The 19,949-nt window shown below is 54.9% G+C and overlaps 6 protein-coding genes across 6 annotated transcripts; 4 read left to right on the forward strand and 2 right to left on the reverse strand.

The window, feature by feature from the left end:
- Positions 1-5: 5 nt before the first annotated feature.
- On the forward strand, positions 6-312 carry KVR01_005065 (uncharacterized protein; the record flags this gene model as incomplete). Its single annotated transcript, XM_044784631.1, has 2 exons — positions 6-86; positions 157-312. The coding sequence occupies 2 exons, from the start codon at positions 6-8 to the stop codon at positions 310-312; spliced, it is 237 nt and encodes a 78-aa protein (XP_044645510.1).
- A 633-nt stretch (positions 313-945) lies between these two features.
- Positions 946-3,345, forward strand: KVR01_005044 (uncharacterized protein; the record flags this gene model as incomplete). The annotated part of the gene is made up of 2 exons (XM_044789986.1): positions 946-1,088; positions 1,140-3,345. 2 exons carry the CDS (start codon positions 946-948, stop codon positions 3,343-3,345), a joined length of 2,349 nt encoding a protein of 782 aa, XP_044645489.1.
- A 1,019-nt stretch (positions 3,346-4,364) lies between these two features.
- KVR01_005357 (uncharacterized protein) lies at positions 4,365-6,080 on the reverse strand (the record flags this gene model as incomplete). Its single annotated transcript, XM_044784391.1, has 3 exons — positions 4,365-4,550; positions 4,630-5,811; positions 5,871-6,080. 3 exons carry the CDS (start codon positions 6,078-6,080, stop codon positions 4,365-4,367), a joined length of 1,578 nt encoding a protein of 525 aa, XP_044645802.1.
- A 2,314-nt stretch (positions 6,081-8,394) lies between these two features.
- KVR01_004879 (mismatch repair protein MSH3) lies at positions 8,395-12,030 on the forward strand. The gene is made up of 2 exons (XM_044790437.1): positions 8,395-9,268; positions 9,327-12,030. Exons 1-2 carry the CDS (start codon positions 8,467-8,469, stop codon positions 11,945-11,947), a joined length of 3,423 nt encoding a protein of 1,140 aa, XP_044645324.1. The 5' UTR covers positions 8,395-8,466; the 3' UTR covers positions 11,948-12,030.
- A 526-nt stretch (positions 12,031-12,556) lies between these two features.
- Positions 12,557-14,948, reverse strand: KVR01_005292 (uncharacterized protein; the record flags this gene model as incomplete). Its single annotated transcript, XM_044790582.1, has 5 exons — positions 12,557-12,993; positions 13,067-13,361; positions 13,424-13,936; positions 13,994-14,317; positions 14,718-14,948. The coding sequence occupies 5 exons, from the start codon at positions 14,946-14,948 to the stop codon at positions 12,557-12,559; spliced, it is 1,800 nt and encodes a 599-aa protein (XP_044645737.1).
- Positions 14,949-18,009: 3,061 nt separating this feature from the next.
- On the forward strand, positions 18,010-19,844 carry KVR01_004911 (uncharacterized protein; the record flags this gene model as incomplete). The annotated part of the gene is made up of 5 exons (XM_044794938.1): positions 18,010-18,093; positions 18,170-18,305; positions 18,484-18,535; positions 18,965-19,341; positions 19,411-19,844. 5 exons carry the CDS (start codon positions 18,010-18,012, stop codon positions 19,842-19,844), a joined length of 1,083 nt encoding a protein of 360 aa, XP_044645356.1.
- Positions 19,845-19,949: the final 105 nt, after the last annotated feature.

Below are 19,949 nucleotides of genomic sequence, written 5' to 3' on the forward strand. Positions count from 1 at the left end.
TCACAATGGCTCGCCTGTCAGGCTTACAGAAAGAGGTACTCGGCTTGTACCGTCAATGCCTGAGAGAAACACGCAAGAAACCAGATGTAATTAACCACATCCATCCCTCTCAAGTGTTGAGAGGCTGAATGACACTCACTGACAATGGACTCATAGGCCTCCCGTAAACACTTTCAGGCTTTTGCCAGGTCCGAGTTCAACAAGAACCTGGCCATCGAGAAGCGCGATTTCGCTGCCATCGAGTTCCTGCTGAGGAAGGGGCGGAGGCAGCTCGAGAGCTACGCAGCACCTGGCATCAAGGACATCAGATGAGGACCTTGGACACCCGTGGGTGTTACGGAAGGAGTGCTCGTCCACTCCAGATCGCCCCCAAGCCGCTGTGGAAGGCCCCTTCTGGGCCTGCCACTGTTATTTTCTCTTGCAATGATACCAACGATACACCCATCGCCGCCCTAGCATGCCCCATCATCGGTAGTATTTGTCGGGTTCGCTTTACACCAAGGGACCTTTTTGGAATATGGACGATGCCTGCATTCAACTTATCTTAGAAAGGAAGTCCGCATGGCCGGCCCACCATCAAAGCCGCCTCATCCGCCTCCCAACCTGCGAATCCCTCTACCAAGGCCACTGAGGACGTCTTTAAGAGACCTCTCAGCCCACCACTCTCTCGACTCCGACGTGCACAGCAGGCTCTAGTCGGCCGACGCAAGCGCCGTGTCGTCAGCAACAGGAATAGCAAGGTCAGGGTCTCCTTCGCCCACTCAACGTCCTCCTCGGGCCTTCGCCCATCCGGTACACGCACTTCTGTCCACAAAAGGAACTCAAGAGCCGGCCCACGGGTCGGCTCAACGCAATGGATCGCCGGTCTCGATACACCTCGCCGACGTGACGCAGATCCAAGCCCACATGTGCAGTCTCGCCCCGAGATCAAGCCCGTCCAGCAGGATGTCGCTCCGACTCAGGAAAAGACGAACGACGCACCTGCGGGCCGTGCGGTGCAATCTGGTCGAAATCGGCACGAAGGGGAATTCTCTCTTATGCAAGTGCCACAAGCGCCCGGTCATTATGGTGTGTCTTTCACTTCCAGCGTAATGACATCGTGGGCTGACTTGAGTTTGGCCAGGAGCCTCATCCGAGAGGCAGCCTGAATATGCTCATGTCGGGGCCCTCGACGGTAGCAGCAGCACAGAGACAATAAAGTTTCCGAGAAACAACGCAAAAAGGCACGCTAGCTACGTCGCTCGCGCTCCTCCTCCCTCCCGGAGTGCCAGGCCTATTGGCAGACCTCGTCGACAAAACGGATATCCATCGTCTCGAGCGGTGGCAGACAACCGCATTGCAACTCTTGGTCCACTAGCCGAAGAATCGTTCAGCAAGGGACTGTCGCAGCAGGACTGCCTTTCGTGTCTCATATCGCCTACCAAACACAAGGCGCTGCCAATTCCACCTTCTGGGCCAGCCCAGACACGAGAGCAATCGAAGAACTTGGCCCGCTTCACAAAGCAACTTGAGAGGTACTCCTCTGCAGTCAACGCCAACGGAAAACCAGAGTTACCCCTGGTCACGCCTACGGTCTCAGACTCTCCGACGACTCTTGATACAGTGGCAGAGCTTCTGCCCTACCATAAACAGTTTAAAGCTGCCGGACTGGCTGTCACTTCTCGTGAGCAGATGCCAAGGGTCCCAGAGTCCACCGCTCAGCGGCGAACAGTTGTGAACAATCGAAACGGGAGAGATCAACCCGTGCAGTATGTACAAGTCGACGGGAGTACTGTTAGCCCATCGGAGGAGGAGGAGGAGTCGGTTCCTGGGGATCCAGTGGCTGTTTCTGGCCATGAAAGTGAAGCTGGCTCTTCTGAATCGCGAATGCAGCAGCAGGCCCCTAGCAAAGCAGGACCACCGATCAACAAAGCCTTACTTCCTTGGTTTCGCAAGACTGGCGGTCCCACCGCTGTCAAAAGCCACAGTAACAGGAAGTTTTCTGTCGATCATATTCATCCGTCTCAAGCGTCCGCGGCTGAGCCATATTTAACGCCTTCGGACAAATTGGGTATCATCGATGCATACTTTGACTCCCCGAGCCCGGCCATATCCCAAATCAAACAGCCGGAACCGAACAACACATCATCGTCTTCTTCTTCACCACCCCGCCGTGTCAGTTCGCCGGTCAACACGCCTCGTCGGAAAGGGCCGCCAATCGAGCGCCAGCCTATACCGTGGAGAAGTCCTCGTCGGCACATGAAAGACACATCACAATGGCCGACCGCAGGAGTATTGATACATGATAAATCCCCGTCTTCGGAAGATCACGCAAATGAAGGAGTCAAAATTGTCGCAGCGACGCAACAAGGGCCACCGGTGCCAACAAAGGATCCAACTCCTGGCCGGTCTCAGCTTGCCACGAAGACCGAGAGAGTCAGGAAATCTGCTGAGTCTGGACATGGACCCCCGATACCTCCAAAAGTGCCTCATTCCAAGCACTCCATGGTTACTCTTGGCGATCATCTCGAAGAGAAACCTGCGACACCACCCAAAGACTTCCCAGTAACGTCACCTCAGTCCCAAGTGACCAGCCATCACCACACTGGGCAGTCATTATGCAAGCCATGGTCCAGAGTGACAGTCCTGCGGAGGAAGTCGCACGCAAGACTCGCACCTGTACCAGCCACCATACAGGAGGAGACAGAGGCTACCGCGACCCAGTCAGGCAAACCAAATGCTACCAGCGCTCAGGATACTAGCACTGCGCCGCAGCTGCCAGATACGTGGACATGTGCGGTAGGGAGATCATCCTCCTTTGAGAAAGCGCTCGACGCAGTGATACAGAAGCTTGATGACATGGACGAGAGGAGAAAGTATGAAAGGAAGATCGAGCTCGAAGCTGCTCAACAGGCCGCTGCAAAGCTTGAGGCCTCTCAAGAGCTGGTGTCCAACTACGGGTCTCCCAGCGGCCAACGCTCGAGGCGTCAGACCGAAGAGAAGGTCGGATCCCCAGGAGAAGCCCCATCCTCAGTCACGAATGAGTCTGCAGCCCACCTGGACAGGGACATCGACGACAGAGATATTCTTCTCGGTTTGAAGATGGCCATCTGCGCCGCGTGCGACGAAGACTTGGACGCATGGATCCGCGACAGGACCGGCCTTCGCCTGCGCCGTTTCCTGGCGGATCTGAAGGCATTCGATGCCGTCTCCAGGGACCGCAAACCCCCAGCGTCGAGGCCCGCGCGCCGCCAAGTCCAGAGAACTCCCAACGAGGCGCGGCGGCTCAATGCCGAGCGGGAACGCAGAAGGCAGAGTATGAAGTCTAAAGGGTTGAAGGGTCATTGCTTTGGAGAGGATGGCTAGGCCTGGGTGATACTACGACTGGCCTAGGCTGGATACATGCGACAATAACCAGACGGGGGCTGCTTGGGATATAGCCGGTAATGTGGTCCAAGCCGTGCTTATGTATGTATATACCCGTTTGGGATTGCTGGACGCCATTCATAGTGGTAATATTATTACCTTTGGCTTTGCGTCACATTCTATTAACGAATTGGATGATCAACCGCTACCTACACGAACACATTGCTGCAGGCTGGTTCTATAGGGCCTGGACAATAAGTCATGCTTGAAGGGTAGCCGTCCACAGCGGTTATTCGCTTGGTGCCGGCCGTGAGCCGTGGATCTTAACTGCAGAAGCACTCTGCCGCTGACTCAAGTTCGCCACCACATGCACTGAGCCGTCTAGGCATCATGGAATCCTGCCTGCCAATGGCCCAGGCACATCTGGCTGGTGCTGGACCGCAGATCTTGGTCCTGGAAATGGTGTCCTCGTGATGACCCCTCAAGTCTTCCAAATCCATTGCCCCAGATCCATCTGCTTGGCCCACTCCAGCTCACCGATTGGAGAGCACTAGGTGACCGCTCAGCTGTACAATCAAGGGGCCTCTTCTGGAGCTAGTCTGCTGTGTACGACGTGTTTGACCGGGACAACGGCCCGCGGATCCGTAAGCACTGCTCTACCTGCCAAGCTCCACTTTACTGGACACACGAGACACAAAGGTAGACTAAGGATCATGATCACAACTGGGCAAAACGAACGCTTATGCTCGGGGTATATGCGCTGGATGAGATTGCAGGAAAATCTATAGAACCTCGACTGTCTCTGTGGAGCAGCCTCGGGCTCCCCCAAACCCTCGGTGGTCGGCCGGCGCAAGACAGTATCTAGGACCATCTATTTACCCTACGGTAGGTCGGAGACTGCCGTTTTGGAATGCGAAAACACACTGTCCCTCCCCATGCGGAAATTTCATTATACACGTATATGGATGTAGGAACAAACGCCCCTCCCAGCAAACAAGCAAGCAAGCAATGTAGCAGGCTTAGGACTTGCCCGTGAAGTGCTCCTCGTGGGACTCGATGGCGGCCTCCTTCTCGACCTGCTGGAGGTCCAGCTTCGCGACGGCGGCGTGGTCGCCGTCGATGATCTTGGCCAGCTCCTCGAGGGTGGGGCCCTTGGTCTCGACGTACATGAAGTAGACAAAGGCCAACTCGCCGGCGATCCAGCACTGTGGTGGAGAGAGTCAGCGGACTGTATCTCGTTGGACTTTGTGATGAGTCTGCACTTTGCATAGGGGATATACTTACGGTGTAGATGAGGTAGAGCTTCCAGGTGTGGGGCTCAAAGGCATCGAAGCCGAGAGGGTTGGCGTAGGTGTTGAGGGTGAGGGCGACCTGGACCGACAGGTTCATGATCATGAGACCCTTGGCACGCAGGTTGTAAGGCAGGACCTCGATGGCGTAACCGACCAGGAGACCGGACCAGGCCAGCGAGTAGAAGATGCCGAAGATCCAGATGAAGAAGATCATGGCGTACCTGCCACCCTCGGCGCCCTTGTCCTCGTACAGGCCGGTGCTCAGCGTCCAGCAGACAAAGGTGCCCAGCATACCGCCTGTGGAGGCGAGGAACGTTGGGCGACGGCCCAGCTTGTCGACGAACATGGCCATGGTGATGGAGACGATGAGGGCGAGCGTGGTCTGGCCGGCTGAGAGACCCAGCTTGGCGGTCGAGTCGGTAACTCCGGCGGAGTCGTAGAGCTTGCTCGAGTAGTTGGAGATGATGGCGTTGCCGGACCACTGCGAGAAGATACCGAGGGAGATGAGGATGGCCAACCTGTAGCGGTTGCCCTTGGTCTTGACGAAATCGAGGTAGCTGCTCGACTTCTTGGCCTCGAGCTCGAGGGCGATGGTCTCCCTGATCTCACGGTACTCGAACTGAACAGTCGGGTGGTTGACGTTGCCATTGGCGTGGTATCTGGCGAGGATCTCTAGGGCTTGGTCGTGCTTGTCTTTGGCAACAAGGTAACGAGGCGACTCGGGAACCCACCAGATGAAGCAGAGCTGGATCAACGATGGGAAAGCCTGCAGCAGGGCCGGAATCCTCCAAGACCACTCGCTGTTAAGGTAGTCTGTGCCGAAAGAGAGCCACGAGACGAAGAGCGCACCGACGTTCCAGAGACAGTTGTACACCGTTGTCAGACGTGCTCTGTGCTGAGGGTGGCAGATCTCTGTCAGAAGCGTAGGAGACGCCAGCTGCGAGAAGGAGTTTCCGAAACCCATGAGGAAACGGCCACCGATGAAGACACCAAGAGTGTTGCCGGCACCTTGCATGATAGCTCCCGCAATCATGATGACACAGCCGATAATGATAGGGGGCTTTCGGCCGAGGTGGTCGGCGAACCATGGAACAATGGCGATGGAGGCGACACTGCCGATCTGGTAGATTGCTCCGAGCAAACCAAGCATCGAGCCTTGCGGGTTACCGAAGTGCTATTCATTTCTTGGTTAGCGAATGCCCGTGGGCGATAGGACCAGAAACAGAAACTCACGTCTTTCCATGTCTCGAAGTTTTGCACACTGTTGAAGAACATGCCATCGTAGCCGGTGGTGGCGGAAGCGATACACAGGACGAAGGCGTGCCAGTAGAGCTTCCTCAGGCCGGGCTCCTTGGTCCAGCTCACACGCTCGAACTTGGGGGCCTCCTCCTGGGCAACAAGTGTTGCCTCCTTGTTGGGCGCCTCTCTCTTGAAGATACCCATGCTGACGGATCCGAAACTCAAGGCAATGGGCTAGGCGAAATCTGAAAGACTTGGGTAGGACAGAACTTCCGAGCAGCCACAGCGTGGTGTGCCCAGTGTCGTATGGCCAAGTGAAGTTGACTGATGGACGAGGACTCGGTGCGAAACGAGAAGGGGAGTGGGTCAGGAATATATAACAACAGTATATTCTACCAGGAACATAACAACCTTGTCCAGTCCCAAGGCACGTACGGGCAAGCGGACCGGCTACTCTGCATAAATTGGATCTGCCAGCCTAACGAGGATGGACCAGAGGGTAGCATCTTTACAAGTAGGGCCGAGACAGTGTGACCACTGGGCGAGGCTGGCCCAGCACCCTATGGAACTTGGGGTAGGCAGCCCGATGGGCTGGGATCATACTACACCGGCAGAAGTTGGATAAATGGAAAGGTGGGCCTACATGCTTGGAAAGGCTTCGACGACCAGGGTGCTCGGCCGCATCCAGCTAGGGCAAGATGGTCAACAGGCATTGCCCCTACCAGGATAAGGGGAATCCGGGGATGCTCATTTGTTGCCCATGGGGAAGCTGTCAGCCTCGACAGCTTGACCTGGCCTCCAGGGCCGTTGAGAACTGGTACTTTGTACCCACATGAACGCGCATGACCATTCAGCCATTGAAGGGACATGGCCCCAAACAACCTCGCTCTAGAGGAAGGGAAGAGGACTGACTGAGTGGCGTGCAGCCCGAGAAGAGATCAAGTAGCGTCCCGAATTGTGAGATGCCAATTGTGCAGGGCGCAAAGACTCGAAAAGACTTCTCGACATGTGCATGTATTGGGTGGACCTGCACTCGGCCGAATCCGTCCAGACGGAAGAGACAATGGCACTGTTGTGCTTTGCGCGCTGTTTCAACTTGATGGTGCCTACCTGACATACCTGCAGGCCGAGTATTAAATCCTGGCCGATCCCCATTAGAATCTTTCCAGAAGGCAAGACTGAGGATGTGGAATTGATGAAGCCCCCAGGACACGTCGATCCTCCTGCCGCCTGTCAGGGCTCCTATCGGAAAGTCGGCTCGCCTGAGCAGAAGGGGCCTTGGGGGCCACAAGTTGGCCCTGCGAGAGGTGCGAGACGTGCGAGATGCACCCGTCATAGGTGAACAAAAGAGTGGTAACAATTCCAATAACTCCAAGGCCTTGACCTCTGAGTGCCTAGATGTGCCAGGATTCGAGGCCTGCTCTGGGTTCCCGGGAGAAAGCAACTGGCGCCTGCTAGTGAAGGTTAAAGGCGCGCGCTTGCGGCGAAGTTGAAGATGTTGAACCAGAATTTTGGAGGTAGCCTTGGTACCGCAGTGCTGTAGCTCGGCCAAGAGGCATTGCAGCAATTCTTCCGCGTTGCCATTTAGCCTGAATTAAGCCCGACCCCTGGCCATACAGTGCCACCTGGGCCACCAGGGGTGCCGGGGGTTGGAAGCGATCCTGGCTCTTGGCGTGCTGGAGATTCGGGCGGGACGGCACCACCACCACGGCAGGACGGTGGACGGTCGGACAGGAGACTCGCCCATGTGACAGCGCAGAGGTCTTCAAGAATAGAACCACCTGCCACCGCACCGGACTCGGAGAGGGCTGCTCGGACCAGGTGTCCGCCGCCGAAAAGCAGGCCAGCCACGCTTCCCCCCCAAGAGCCAACAGACCAGTGCACAGGTGCCAATGCGTGCTCAAAGGTCGGCTGACGAGCTATCGAATGGTGTCGTTGCCGCAGATTCGGGCCCGTGGTCCGAGTCGTGGATGGGAGAGGAGTCGAGTCCACTCTGGATTGCGAGAATGACCTTACGAGATGGATTGATCAACCCAGTCATGGCAGGTGGGAACACAACATCCTCTTCCTGCTCCTGGTCTCTCTAGCTAGCTTCCTTGACCTCTCGAGGGAGGGTCGGTTGGGGCACAGGGCACGGCAATGTGATTTTGGTGGTATGGTATGTTGGCTCTGACTCGACCTGTCGGCGCACGTGTGCATGAGACAGCGAAGCCGGTGTCGAAGCAGTAAATTGTTTGTCGCCTGTTCGGGAAGTTTTTGGGGTGGTCGACCAACCAAGCGAAGTCAAAATAAAGTGCTGCCGATCCCACGAAGAAGCGGAGTTCGTCCCACTGCAGCCCGTCTCGTTTCCTGGGGCGAGATGGGGGAGCCTGGGGAGCTGCTGGGGAGCTGCTGGGGTTGCAAGCTGGGCCTGGGTGCACGGATCATGTCCCTCGCCATCTTATCCCAGCTTCAGAGGAGGGTGCAGCTCCCGCTCCGCCTGAGATAACGAGACGCGTCTTCCGAAGCTACTGCACGCGTTAAGCACCTGTGGCGCCAGAGAACCAGCGTCACCAGCCAGTCAGCCAGTGATGTTCAGGATCTGACCATCATGGCGGGCCCATCCAAGAATCCTGAGAAGAGGCAGGCATCCCTGACCAGCTTTTTTACCCCAAAGACCGTCAATGGCCTCTCACAGTCCATCCAGAGGAACCGCCAGACCCAGGACCAGCGACCGTCGCCACCTGGGCGCGATGTCGCCGACGGCAGTCCATCTTCCCGCAAACGTCCTCTCCAAGAAGACACAGATCATGGAAATGACGCACCCGAAGAGCCCTCCCTGAAGCGTGCCAGGTCAAAAGACCAGTCGCCGCAGCAGATCGCTCTCTCGCGCAAGCCCTCTTCCCCTCGGCTCGAGACATCGTCCACCGCGGTCAAGGCTACTACTGCCCGAGCAGGTCGCTACGTGTATGATGAGTCGCGACCGACCAATGGTGGAAATGACCCTCAAGATGATGATGCGAACGAGGATGCAGCTTCGCAGCGGCGGAAGGAGGAATTACATCGGAAATTCGTCAAGAAGCTCGGACACCCAGACAGTATGGTCATGATCAAGCGCCGGAATTTCCAGATAGACGATGACACAGCCGCATTGGACGAGGAGGCCGAGGATGGAGACGATGCTGCCGAAGAGGAGGCAGCTCGACCCGCCAAATCAAACAAGAAGAAGGGTGCCAAGACCGGCAAGCTTACACCCATGGAGATCCAGTTCCTGGACATCAAGAGGAAGCACATGGACACAGTTCTCATCGTAGAGGTCGGCTACAAGTTCAAATTCTTCGGCGAAGACGCTCGCATTGCTGCAAAAGAGCTGAGCATCGTCTGTATCCCCGGCAAGTTCCGGTATGATGAGCGTAAGTAGTACTCGGCCCGGGCTGCTCATTCTAGTGCAATTTACTGACTGTTTTCCAGATCCTTCCGAAGCCCATTTAGACCGATTCGCTTCTGCAAGCATTCCAGTACATCGCCTCCCGGTTCATGCGAAGAGACTGGTAGCGGCCGGGCACAAGGTTGGCGTTGTCCGCCAGATCGAGACAGCAGCGCTCAAGAAGGCGGGAGACAACCGCAATGCGCCCTTCGTTCGCAAGCTCACAAATGTCTACACGAAAGGAACCTACGTCGATGAGCTCGGAGAGTTGGATCAGTCCACGAACAAGGAAGGCAGTGGCGCTCCGGCAGGCGGCTACCTGCTCTGCATTACCGAGTCTCAAGCCAAAGGCTCCGGTACTGATGAGAAGGTGGACGTGGGCATGCTGGCCGTCCAACCAGCCACCGGAGATATCATCTACGACACCTTCGAAGACGGCTTCATGCGCCGCGAGATCGAGACTCGACTTTTGCACATCTCGCCTTGCGAGTTCCTCATTGTCGGTGACCTGACCAAGGCTAGCGACAAGCTCCTCCAACACCTCTCTGGAAGCAGTACCAACGTGTTTGGGGACCGGAGCCGCATTGAGAGAGTCCCAAAGGGCAAGACTATGGCCGCCGAGGCCTACTCGCATGTGACACAATTCTATGCCGGAAAGCTCAAGGACAACGACGAGCGGGCTTCGTCTCTGCTCGAAAAGATTTTGCACCTCCCAGAAGCCGTCACCATCTGCCTGTCGGCAATGATCAATCATCTGACCGAATACGGTCTAGAGCATATTTTCGACCTGACCAAATACTTCACCTCGTTTTCTACGAGGACACACATGCTTATCAATGGCACGACGTTGGAAAGCTTGGAAGTCTACAGGAACCAGACCGACCATTCAGAAAAAGGCAGTCTCCTGTGGGCAATCGACAAGACCCGTACAAGATTTGGGCAAAGACTGCTGCGAAAGTGGATTGGCAGGCCCTTGCTTGACAAAGAGCAGCTTGAGGAGAGAGTGGCAGCCGTCGAAGAGTTGCACGAGAATCAGTCCAACTGGAGGGTTGACAAGCTCGAGGGCCTGCTGACAAATATCAAGACGGATCTCGAGAGGAGTCTCATTCGTGTCTACTACAACAAGTGCTCCCGGCCAGAACTCTTGAACACGCTGCAAATACTGCAGAAGATTTCTATGGAATTCCCCAAGAGCAAAATCAAGACACCCGAGGATACAGGCTTCAAGTCCACACTGCTGAGGGAAGCGGTCTGTTCTATACCACAAATTGGCGAGGTGGTAGTTTCTTTCTTGGAAAAGATCAACCCAGTAGCGGCCCGGCAAGATGACAAGTACAACTTCTTCCTCGAGTCGGAAGAGACGGACGACATCACAGAACACAAGCTCGGCATCGCGGCGGTGGAGCAGGAGCTGGACGCCCACCGGGCAGAGGCAGCCGCCAAGCTTGGGAAGAAGACACCGGTATCGTACGCCACAGTCGCGGGGATCGACTACCTGATCGAAGTCCCCAACACCGACCTGAAGAAGGTGCCGGCCTCCTGGATAAAGATCAGCGGCACCAAGAAGCTGTCCCGCTTCCACACCCCCGATGTTGTCCGCATGATCAGTGAGCGCGACCAGCACAAGGAGTCGCTGGCGGCCGCATGCGACCAAGCCTTCAAGTCGCTGCTGTCCTCCATCGGCGCACAATACCAGCCCCTGCGCGATGCCGTCTCCGCCCTGGCCACGCTCGACTGCCTCTTCTCGCTCGCCCAGGTAGCATCCCTCCCGGGGTACACCAAGCCAACCTTCCTCCCATCCTCGACCCCTCCCACCGTCTCCATAACAGAGGGCCGGCACCCAATCGCCGAGCACACCCTCCCCAACGGCTACATCCCCTTCACCGCCTCCCTCTCCAGCCCCTCCCCCCTGGCCCACCTCATCACAGGCCCCAACATGGGCGGCAAGTCCTCCTTCGTCCGCGCCGTCGCCCTCCTCGTCCTCCTCGCGCAGGTCGGCTCCTTCGTGCCCGCCGGCTCCATGTCCCTCACCCTGATGGACAGCATCCACACGCGCATGGGCGCCCGCGACAACCTCTTCCGCGGCGAGAGCACCTTCATGGTCGAGGTGTCCGAGACGGCCGCCATCCTGCGCTCCGCCACGCCGCGCAGCCTCGTCGTCCTCGACGAGCTCGGCCGCGGCACGTCCACCCACGACGGCGCCGCCATCGCCCACGCCGTGCTTGACCACGTGGTCCGCGAGACTAAATGTCTGACACTGTTCATCACCCACTACCAGAACCTCGCAAAGGTCACCCAGGGCTACGGCGGCCTCGTGAGGAACGTCCACATGCGCTTCACCGCCACTAAGCCCAACACCGCCGCCGGGAACGGTGACGGGTCCGACAGCGGGGCCGACGATGGGCCGGATGCTGATGAGGACATCACGTTTTTGTACGAGGTTGCTGAAGGTGTTGCGCATCGGTCCTATGGGCTGAACGTCGCAAGGCTGGCCAGGATCCCGAAGAAGGTGCTGGAGGTGGCCGCCAAGAAATCGAGAGATCTGGAGGACGAGATCAAGTCGAGAAGGCTACGCGGCGTCGTGTCTCTAATGAGTGACGTGCTGGGTGGGAATGTGAACAATCAGGTCATTGACCAATTGATCTCTGGTGTAGAACAGCTATAGCTTACAATAATGGCCAGGAACGCCCATGTGTGCAAGTTGTTATCGCTTCAAGCAAGGTTTGCGACCACGAACCTGAAAGTCACGGATGTTAAAAGCAACGCAATGTGTGTTATTGAAGCGAGTGGCTAATCTAAAACCCATCTGCCCTCAGACGAGAACCCACTGAACCGCCAAATCTAAACATGACTACCCATAGAGGGGTAGGACAAGGCTCGTGGCCAGACCAAGTAGATTGGTGCCGAATGCAAGGCCCCAAAGTGGTCGCCGCGGCGTTGTTCCACGCAATGCCCAAATTGTAAACGCCATTTCCGAAGGCGAAAAACTCCTGATCCCCAAAAAGATGAATGCCCTATGTAGGCTGTCGCTAGATGAAACAAAGGGGCCGGCCGAGCACAATCCATGATGAGGGTATCTTGGAAAAGCACCAGCATTCTATTTGAACCCATGATGTGATGCTGCTGCGCTTCAAATGTGGCTGAGCATCTAAGAACCAATTCGCAGTCGCCATGGGACAGGTATGCCGTGTAGATGACTAATGAATATGCCACTGCCGATAGCGAGACTTGGTTTGTCGAGTCAACCGTCTGTGAAGAAGCAGCTTGGGCACGATTACATGTTAAACTCGTCATGCTGACCGTGGCCAGGCGGGAAGGCAGGTGCGGATCCCAGGCCGCCAAGATCAGAGCCGTTCATGGTCTGGAAAACCGGAGTCGCAGGCTTCGGCACCTCGAAGGAATGACCACCGTAAAGGAAGGGGTAGTTGTCCTGGCGCTGCAAGTAGAGCGGATTGAATCCACTGGCGCCTGCCTGCATAGAGAGGCGATTCTGAGGAAAGTAGCCATGCATGGCGCCGTGATGGTGCACGGGGAAAGCCATGGTATCATTCTCTTTCATGCCCAAGCCCGGGAAAAAGCTCTGGGCTTGCCGTGGATAGAGTGAGGCTGGCGTCATCAAGGGTGTGTTCGACGGGAGGGTGTTCATGGCGTGTCGAAAGGAGAGATCAAAACGGTGGCCAGGAACGGCCCCAAGGGCGGCCTCGGATATGTCTACCAAGGTTTTGTCAGTTTTTACCGGAACGGCTGTAAAAAGGCCCCAAGGAGGTAAACATGGTTGACATACCCTGCCTGACCTGATGGTGGTCCTGGAAAACATCGCTTGCTGAGGCTCCATCGACGGCCTCCTCCTCCTCATCATCATCATCATCGAGACGATGACCAGAGTCATCCTCAGATTCCAGTCCCCCTTCGAGCTTGATGTTCTTCTTGGCTTGACGAGCTGATCGGCGCCTGCCGACCTTGGCGTTGTTGGCTGCACGTGTGACTGCTCTAGTCTGTCGACGAGGGCCAGCGCTTGCCAAGGTGGGCAGACGGCTGCGACGCTTCCTGGTCGTAGAAGGGACCTCGTCCCTGGAATCCTGAGCCATCTTGTTAGAGTTTGACGGAACAAGTCAGTCGGGTGAAAGAGCAGAGGACTTACAGGACTTCCGTCGATTGAAGGGCTGTCATAGACGTTCCTCGTCCTAGTAACCTCAGACATGGTGATGTCCCAAACCTCCTCATCCATGCTGATCGAGGCAGAAGTCATCTCCATGTTGCGAATCACGGATGCGTCCTTCTTCTGGTTGCGCTTACGCTTCTGGAGTGGAGTTGCTGCATCGAAAAGACCCATGCCAGGATAAACGGTTCCTTTGAGCTTCGATGCGTCGTTTCCATCATCAATGCCACCGATGGAACTGAGCAAACTGGTATTTCCGGTATCCGTTCCCGACTGCGAGGTCTCTTGCTTGATGTATGCGGAGCTCTGGGGGGAGTCGGGGAGTGGATAGGTACTGTGGTCTATGTAGGAAGGAGTGCCGTAGAAAGTCGCGAACGAGTTGTCGCGGGGGGCATGGAGGTGCCAAATATTTGGATTGGGATGCAGAGGCGCGAGTTCCAAATGTGCACCAATGTTGTCATTAGCCTCAAGCTTGACATCCATCCCTGTCTCTTTCTGCGCCCTGAGTAAGCAAACAAACTGGACAAACAACTTACAACACGCGACATTTACCTTGATACCTGCCATTCTCTGTCTCTTTGCAGGCTTCTTCAGCTCCTTGGCTGCAATGCGATTGGCGACCAGCTTTTCCACACCATTGTTGTCGCTCCATAGCTTGTATTGATCAAGGGCATGTTTGTCCTCAGCCTTGCCTGAGTGCTGTAGCTTGAACTGGGCTGCCAGGTGGGACTTGGAGGAAATGTGGGTTAGTAGGTGAGAGATGTCGGAAAATTTGGGGTGCTTTGGGCAAAGCAGGCAGATCAATGGGATTGAGGAGGTCGGGTCCTCGCCCTTGGCCACAGGCTCTGCAGCAGGCTGGACAGGGTCCATGGTAGACTGCATTAACTCTTGTCAGCCAGGCTTTGCATCTTTGTGGTAGCTATCCTCAGACTTTTGATGCTGAAAGCAGTAGAAAGTCGGGACGGAAACCAGGGACGAAAGCCATGGGACGAAAGCCATGGGACGAAACCAAGATCAAGCAAAATACCAAGAGGGTGAAAACCAACCAAGAAGGACGAGGCTGAGGCAGCGACACCACGGTCCCTAGGGCTCCAGAAGCTGAACCCAATGAATGTAGTTCAACGAAGGACTGGCAAAAGCAAGAGCAAGGAAGCAAAAATGGGTGACCAAAGGAGTGGCAGTGGGGTGTGACCCTGAGGCAGTGGTGGTGGGACGACAAGGCGCTGGGTGGCTTGAAGTTGAGTGTTGTAGTCACGGAAGAGGAGGAAGGACTTACATCGTGGAAGTTTGAGCTGAAGGCGTTGGATGGTGCAGCCGGGAACTGCGTGGGCAGTTCGAATCTGAAGGGGGCGGGTGTCGCACCTGCCTGGTGGAAGGCAAAGCCGCTCGTGGGTGAGGGGATGGTGATGTGGCCACGGAGGCGAGGCATTGGCAGGAACGGGTCGAAGATTGGAACACCATTGCCAGCCCAGACGGGCTGGGAGTTGTAGTCAAGGTAGCGCTGCATTTGAGCACCTGGGCAGGTAGGATGGGGAGGGTGGGAAGGCTACTGGGTAGTGGGTGGTGGGTGGTAGGTGGAAGTTGGTCAGTGAAGGCTGGTCGGTGAAGGCTGGTCGGTGGGCTGGCCGACGGGCTGGCCAACTGGGTACCCGGTAGGCGGTAGGCTGGGCAGGTAGGATGGGAAGGGGTGGTGGGTGGTGGGTGGTGGGTGGTAGGTGGAAGTTGGGAAGGAGTGAGTCGGTTCTCCCCTCGAGCAGAGACGCGAGTTCCTTGCTATCCTGCTCTGTTTGTTCCTGAATTCTCCCCTGCCAGTCTGTTTGGATCGCCGGTGTTTGAAGTAAGCAAAGCAAAAGCGCAAGCCCCAGAAACCCGATCAACCGTCTCCCAATTTCGGCGCAGCAGGATGGACATGGAAAAATGACGCGAGTTCCGTGCTGTCCTGCTTGCTTGTTTCTGAATTCTCCCTTGCCAGTCTGTTTGGATCGCCGGGTTTCCAAGTAAGCAAAGCAGAAGTGCAAGCCCTAGAAATCCCATCAACGGTCTCCCAATCTGGACGCAGCAGGATGGACATGGAACAATGTCCAGCCAATTTTTGGTGACCCTTGCCCAGGTAGGTGATTTTGATGAGAATTCAAGGTGGTTTAGATGCCTGCCATGGGATCCTGAAAGATGTTGTTGATAGGTGGTAGGTTGTGGGAGGTGGTGTGTGAAGCGATCATGTGTGAAGCGATCATGTGTGAAGCGATTGTATGTGAAGCGATCGTGTGCCTTTAGGATATAAGCACCACCTAAGAACAAAATTGCTCTAGGAGGTGAGCAAATTTAAAGATGATCTGGGTGTGGTGAGTTTGATATAAAATAATGTTTAGCTTAGATATATATATATATATATATATTTATATAGTTGTGGTTTTACTTCTATTCTATATATGTCTAAGGATATATATAGTGCCTTTATATAGTGGAAGGATTAAAGTAATGTCTGGAAGATGAGGGAGTTAGGTGATAGTAAGTGAAAATAAGTCGACTAAGTTGGGTAAGTGTGGATATTCCTTGGAACTTCTACTGTGACCTTAGGAGCTCTAGAGAAGTAAGTAGAGATAAGAAAGAGAGTTAATTACATTAAAAAGCACCTTCTGATTCCAAATAAGCTGACCACAAATATGCATGTGGTTAATTCAACATGATAGAAATCATTTCTATTGTAATCCGAGAGGTCCTGAAGAACTGTCATGGAATTTATAGCTGGGAAGACGGAGGTGTTGTGTCATATCAGCCCTCTCTCAAAGCATCACACTTAATGGCGATGTGCAGCCACCAACACTGAAGCAGCAGTATGGAAGCAGAGCAAGGTTGAGCCAAAGTGTTCAGGCAGTGAGTAAGCAGAGTTTGTTCTCACCAGTCAGCTAGAATATGAGCCACAGATGAGAATTAATCTTGAAAATATCCCGGCTGCCGGAGCCCTGGAGCTCAGCGAGCTGGACCTCAAGTGCTTTGTATTTGGAAGAGCGATGCTGGGCAATGTCAATTCAAAATGAGAGCAACTTCGAGATCTACTACATAGGAAGCAGGGGGGAGGCGAGGCAGATTACCTAGGTACCTAGGTAGTGTTTGGGCGACTTTCAGTTGTGTTGACGATCCTAGTCAGTGGCGCTGTCGGCAGCGACGCTTCCTAGCCTTGTCTGTGAGGCACGAGGCTGAGGTAACATCCACGGGTGCCCGTAGACTCAGTGTATTCTCTCTAGCATCGTGTTTTTCAAGTGGTTTCGTTCAATGTTCTTGATTAGTACCTCAGTATATACCCCAAAGGTGTACTCTCCCTTGACATAGTGGTAAATATTCAAGATCCTCCTGGAGTAGTTTTATTTAAGTTCTATATAGCAGTCTTCCAGTAAGGAAAAGGAAGCTTGCATGTGATTAGTGACATACTGGTGAGAAGGAGATGTAAAATGGCGGGGTAGCGAGGCTGGTGCAGTCTGTTGTGGTCTACGTGCTGCGTGCCAAGGCATCGCAGTGGAGGAGCTTTGAGAGCATTGCTTTGTGTCGCGGGGAGCGCGGTAGTAGCCTTGGATAATCTGCTCTGATCGAGACCCCGCGCCCTAAGCTTTCAGATTTTAAAGGGTTCTATCTTGGAAGATGATTGTACCACTAGCGTCAGGAGTTTGGTTTGGATGATTTGGATGTGAAACTCCGGACGAAAAGTGTGAAAACTCTTGTGGAGCCTTGAAAGGAGTGGGTGTGTAAGTACCTACCTAGGCACCTAGATGTAAACTTAAGAAATATTGAAGTTCTTCTAATACAACTTAATAGCTATTATCTTGGGATACCAAAGAGTTTAAGGACGGCTTGGCTATCTGTTGACTATAGCTGTTGTCACCTAGGTACTGGTAGTCACATGCGGCCGAGCTCTCTGGGGCTGTTGGCTCGGCAAGCATGGCATTGGTACCTAGGTAGTCATTTGGCTGCCGATCACTCCCCCATATCATAGCAACAAAGGAAATTAGTATGGCCTCTTGGGATGGGCGAATCTGGTGACGGCTCCATTTTCTTTGATGCTGGTACCGTATCTTGATCCAGTCACTGCCCGGCTTGGGAGACTGATGCATGGGCCACATGAGGAGAGGCCGGCAGGCTGGTCCATCTCACGGAAGTTTCTAGCAGTCCCGTGTCCTCTCAGACCAGATGAGTGGCTAGAACCTCGTTTCTGTGGTGAGTGACGTGGGGTGTGAGCATTCCATCGCTCTGTTGCTGGGTGCCGATCGCCCCGCTAGGGACCTGCCAGTGCTCGGTTATGAGCCCTGGATATTCGTTTTGTTGGCAAGTCCCGAATTTCACTGAGTGACGCAGACTGGCAGACTGGTTATGATCTAGCTGCAAACTCCGTAGTTGTGCGTCTCGTGCGCTACCTGATTGCATCGCTCGACGCTTAACCCGCTGCGTCTTGCAGATCTCTGGGCTGGGCAGGCCCGAGCCGAGGGCTGGCCTTTCGGTCCTCATATAAGGAGCTCAGACGTGCCCAGACCTCGAACCTGAAATCAGGCCCCTTGATCACTGGTGCGAATCTCACGATGTTGATCTCCTGGCTCCTGGTCGTGCTCGGTGGACCGTGTCTGCTGGGGCTCACTGCGGCACAAGTTCCTCCACAATGCGGTGTCAGTACATCTGACGGCCCCAGATGAGAGCCAAGTAAATTACTCTGGGTTCTCTTGATGCTGACTGTGAAGTTAGGTAATATGCACAACCCAGGCTTTGCAGCAACCGGAGTACTTCGGTAAGACTCAGCCGGAACTTTGTGCGGACCCGGGATTCGGCCAGCTTGTCATCGGCTGTGTAAAGCAGGATTGCACGGTGATAGAATCCTTATGTGAGTACCCCCGGAAGACTGGGCAACCTACAGATACGATTCAGCACCAATCGACTCATGCGTCCGGTGCTGACATGTTGCTGAGCGTTTGTCAACTACACGAGAACAACATGCGGGCTACCGTCACGGGATCGCCGCCATTCTGTCCGCGTGGTGACCCTGGCCATGTTTGCCCTAGCCACCGTCTTCTTCATCGTACGGATGGTGGTGAAGTTTTTGAGATTTACGAAGTGGGGCCCCGATGATAATTGGTGACAGCGTCATTTGTACGTCTGCGATTTCATCTCTATCAACCTTGGAAGCTGGGCGATACCTAAACGAAGAGTCTACACATGATGACTGACTTTTGCACAGATATTGCTGGTCCCATTCATAGTTCTGACCCAATTGTGTAAGCCTTAAGAACGGGCCAAGTTGTGAAGCAGCCTTCTGACAAATTTCGTTCAGTGATTCCAGAAGGGCTTGGTTTGCAAATTTGGGTACTCAGCGAGTACCAGATCACAGAATTTCTCAAGGTGCGTCATCCCAGTCCGGTCATTTGCGCAGTCCATCGCGTTTCAACGCCTGCCTGACATATGACAGATCCTCTTGGCGGTCCAAGAGCTCTATATCCTCATCATAGCAATGGTAAAGGCATCGATACTGGCCTTTTTTCTCAGAATCTTCCCCGATGAAAAGTTCCGAAAGGTGGTCTGGACCACACTCTTCTTGACCCTGTTGGTGGGCGTTCTCTGCTTCATACTTGGTCTGGTTCAGAGACAACCGACATGGCTGATTTGGGAAGGCTGGAAGGATAAGGTGCCACGCGGTGTCGTTGTCGATTTGAACAACCTGGGCTTGGGCCACGGTGGTGTGAATGTCGTACTGGACGCGTGGATGCTAGTCTTGCCGTTCACGCAGCTGTACAATTTGAACCACCCGCTGCATAAGAAGCTCGGTATCTTCGCCATGTTTGGTGTTGGAATATTCCTCACGATTGTGGGCGCCATCCGAGTCCACAACCTGTCAACGTTCGCGACATCTGAGAACCTCACCAGTACGAGCCCTGTCCCCACTCCCATCTTTCATGGGCAGGAAATGCTAACAAAGGGTCCCATCTCGACAGATGATGTGCTGGAAACCGTCATCTGGTCTTGCATAGAAGTCTGCGTGGGTATCTCGGTGGCCTGCATGCCACACGCGCGCCAGCTCTTCCGTGAGGCCTCGAGGAAGCTCAAGCGCGCTACTCGGCCCAACAATTCAATGGAGAGGCCTGGGAGACTGCACTGGAGGCCACCCCGTGCCTTCGGGGGCGAGTCGCTCGAGTCCGGGACTGCTGTCGGGTCTGCCGCCTCAGGCCCCGGCGACAAAAGCTGGAGCAGCTCTGTGCTGGGGCAGGAGGGTTACACGACCACGACGTGTACTAGTGACCGGCTGCCTTCGAGCTTCGCGAGTGAAGCAACCACGCGTGTTGGGTCGGTCGGGCAGGCACTGGACGGGGCTGCGGCCTCCCAGTTGAAACCAAAAGGACTGGGTGAGAAGATGAACAACGAATGGTGAAGATGGGAGGAAATGGTCATACGAGTGTTTTCGGTGGTTCTCTATCCAAGTCAGTGGGTGAGAGCACACCAGTCCAGATCTAGGTGCTGGTCTTTTGGCATGGAC

This window comes from Diaporthe batatas (genome assembly GCF_019321695.1).
Source record: "Diaporthe batatas strain CRI 302-4 chromosome Unknown Contig00005, whole genome shotgun sequence".
In the NCBI taxonomy this organism is placed as follows: Eukaryota; Fungi; Ascomycota; class Sordariomycetes; order Diaporthales; family Diaporthaceae; genus Diaporthe; species Diaporthe batatas.

Coding starts and splice junctions, on each gene's coding strand:
- KVR01_004879 (XM_044790437.1), top strand. CDS start 8,467: ATGGCGGGCCCATCCAAGAATCCTGAGAAGAGGCAGGCATCCCTGACC. Junction 9,269..9,326: donor CAAGTTCCGGTATGATGAGC/GTAAGTAGTACT, acceptor ACTGTTTTCCAG/ATCCTTCCGAAGCCCATTTA.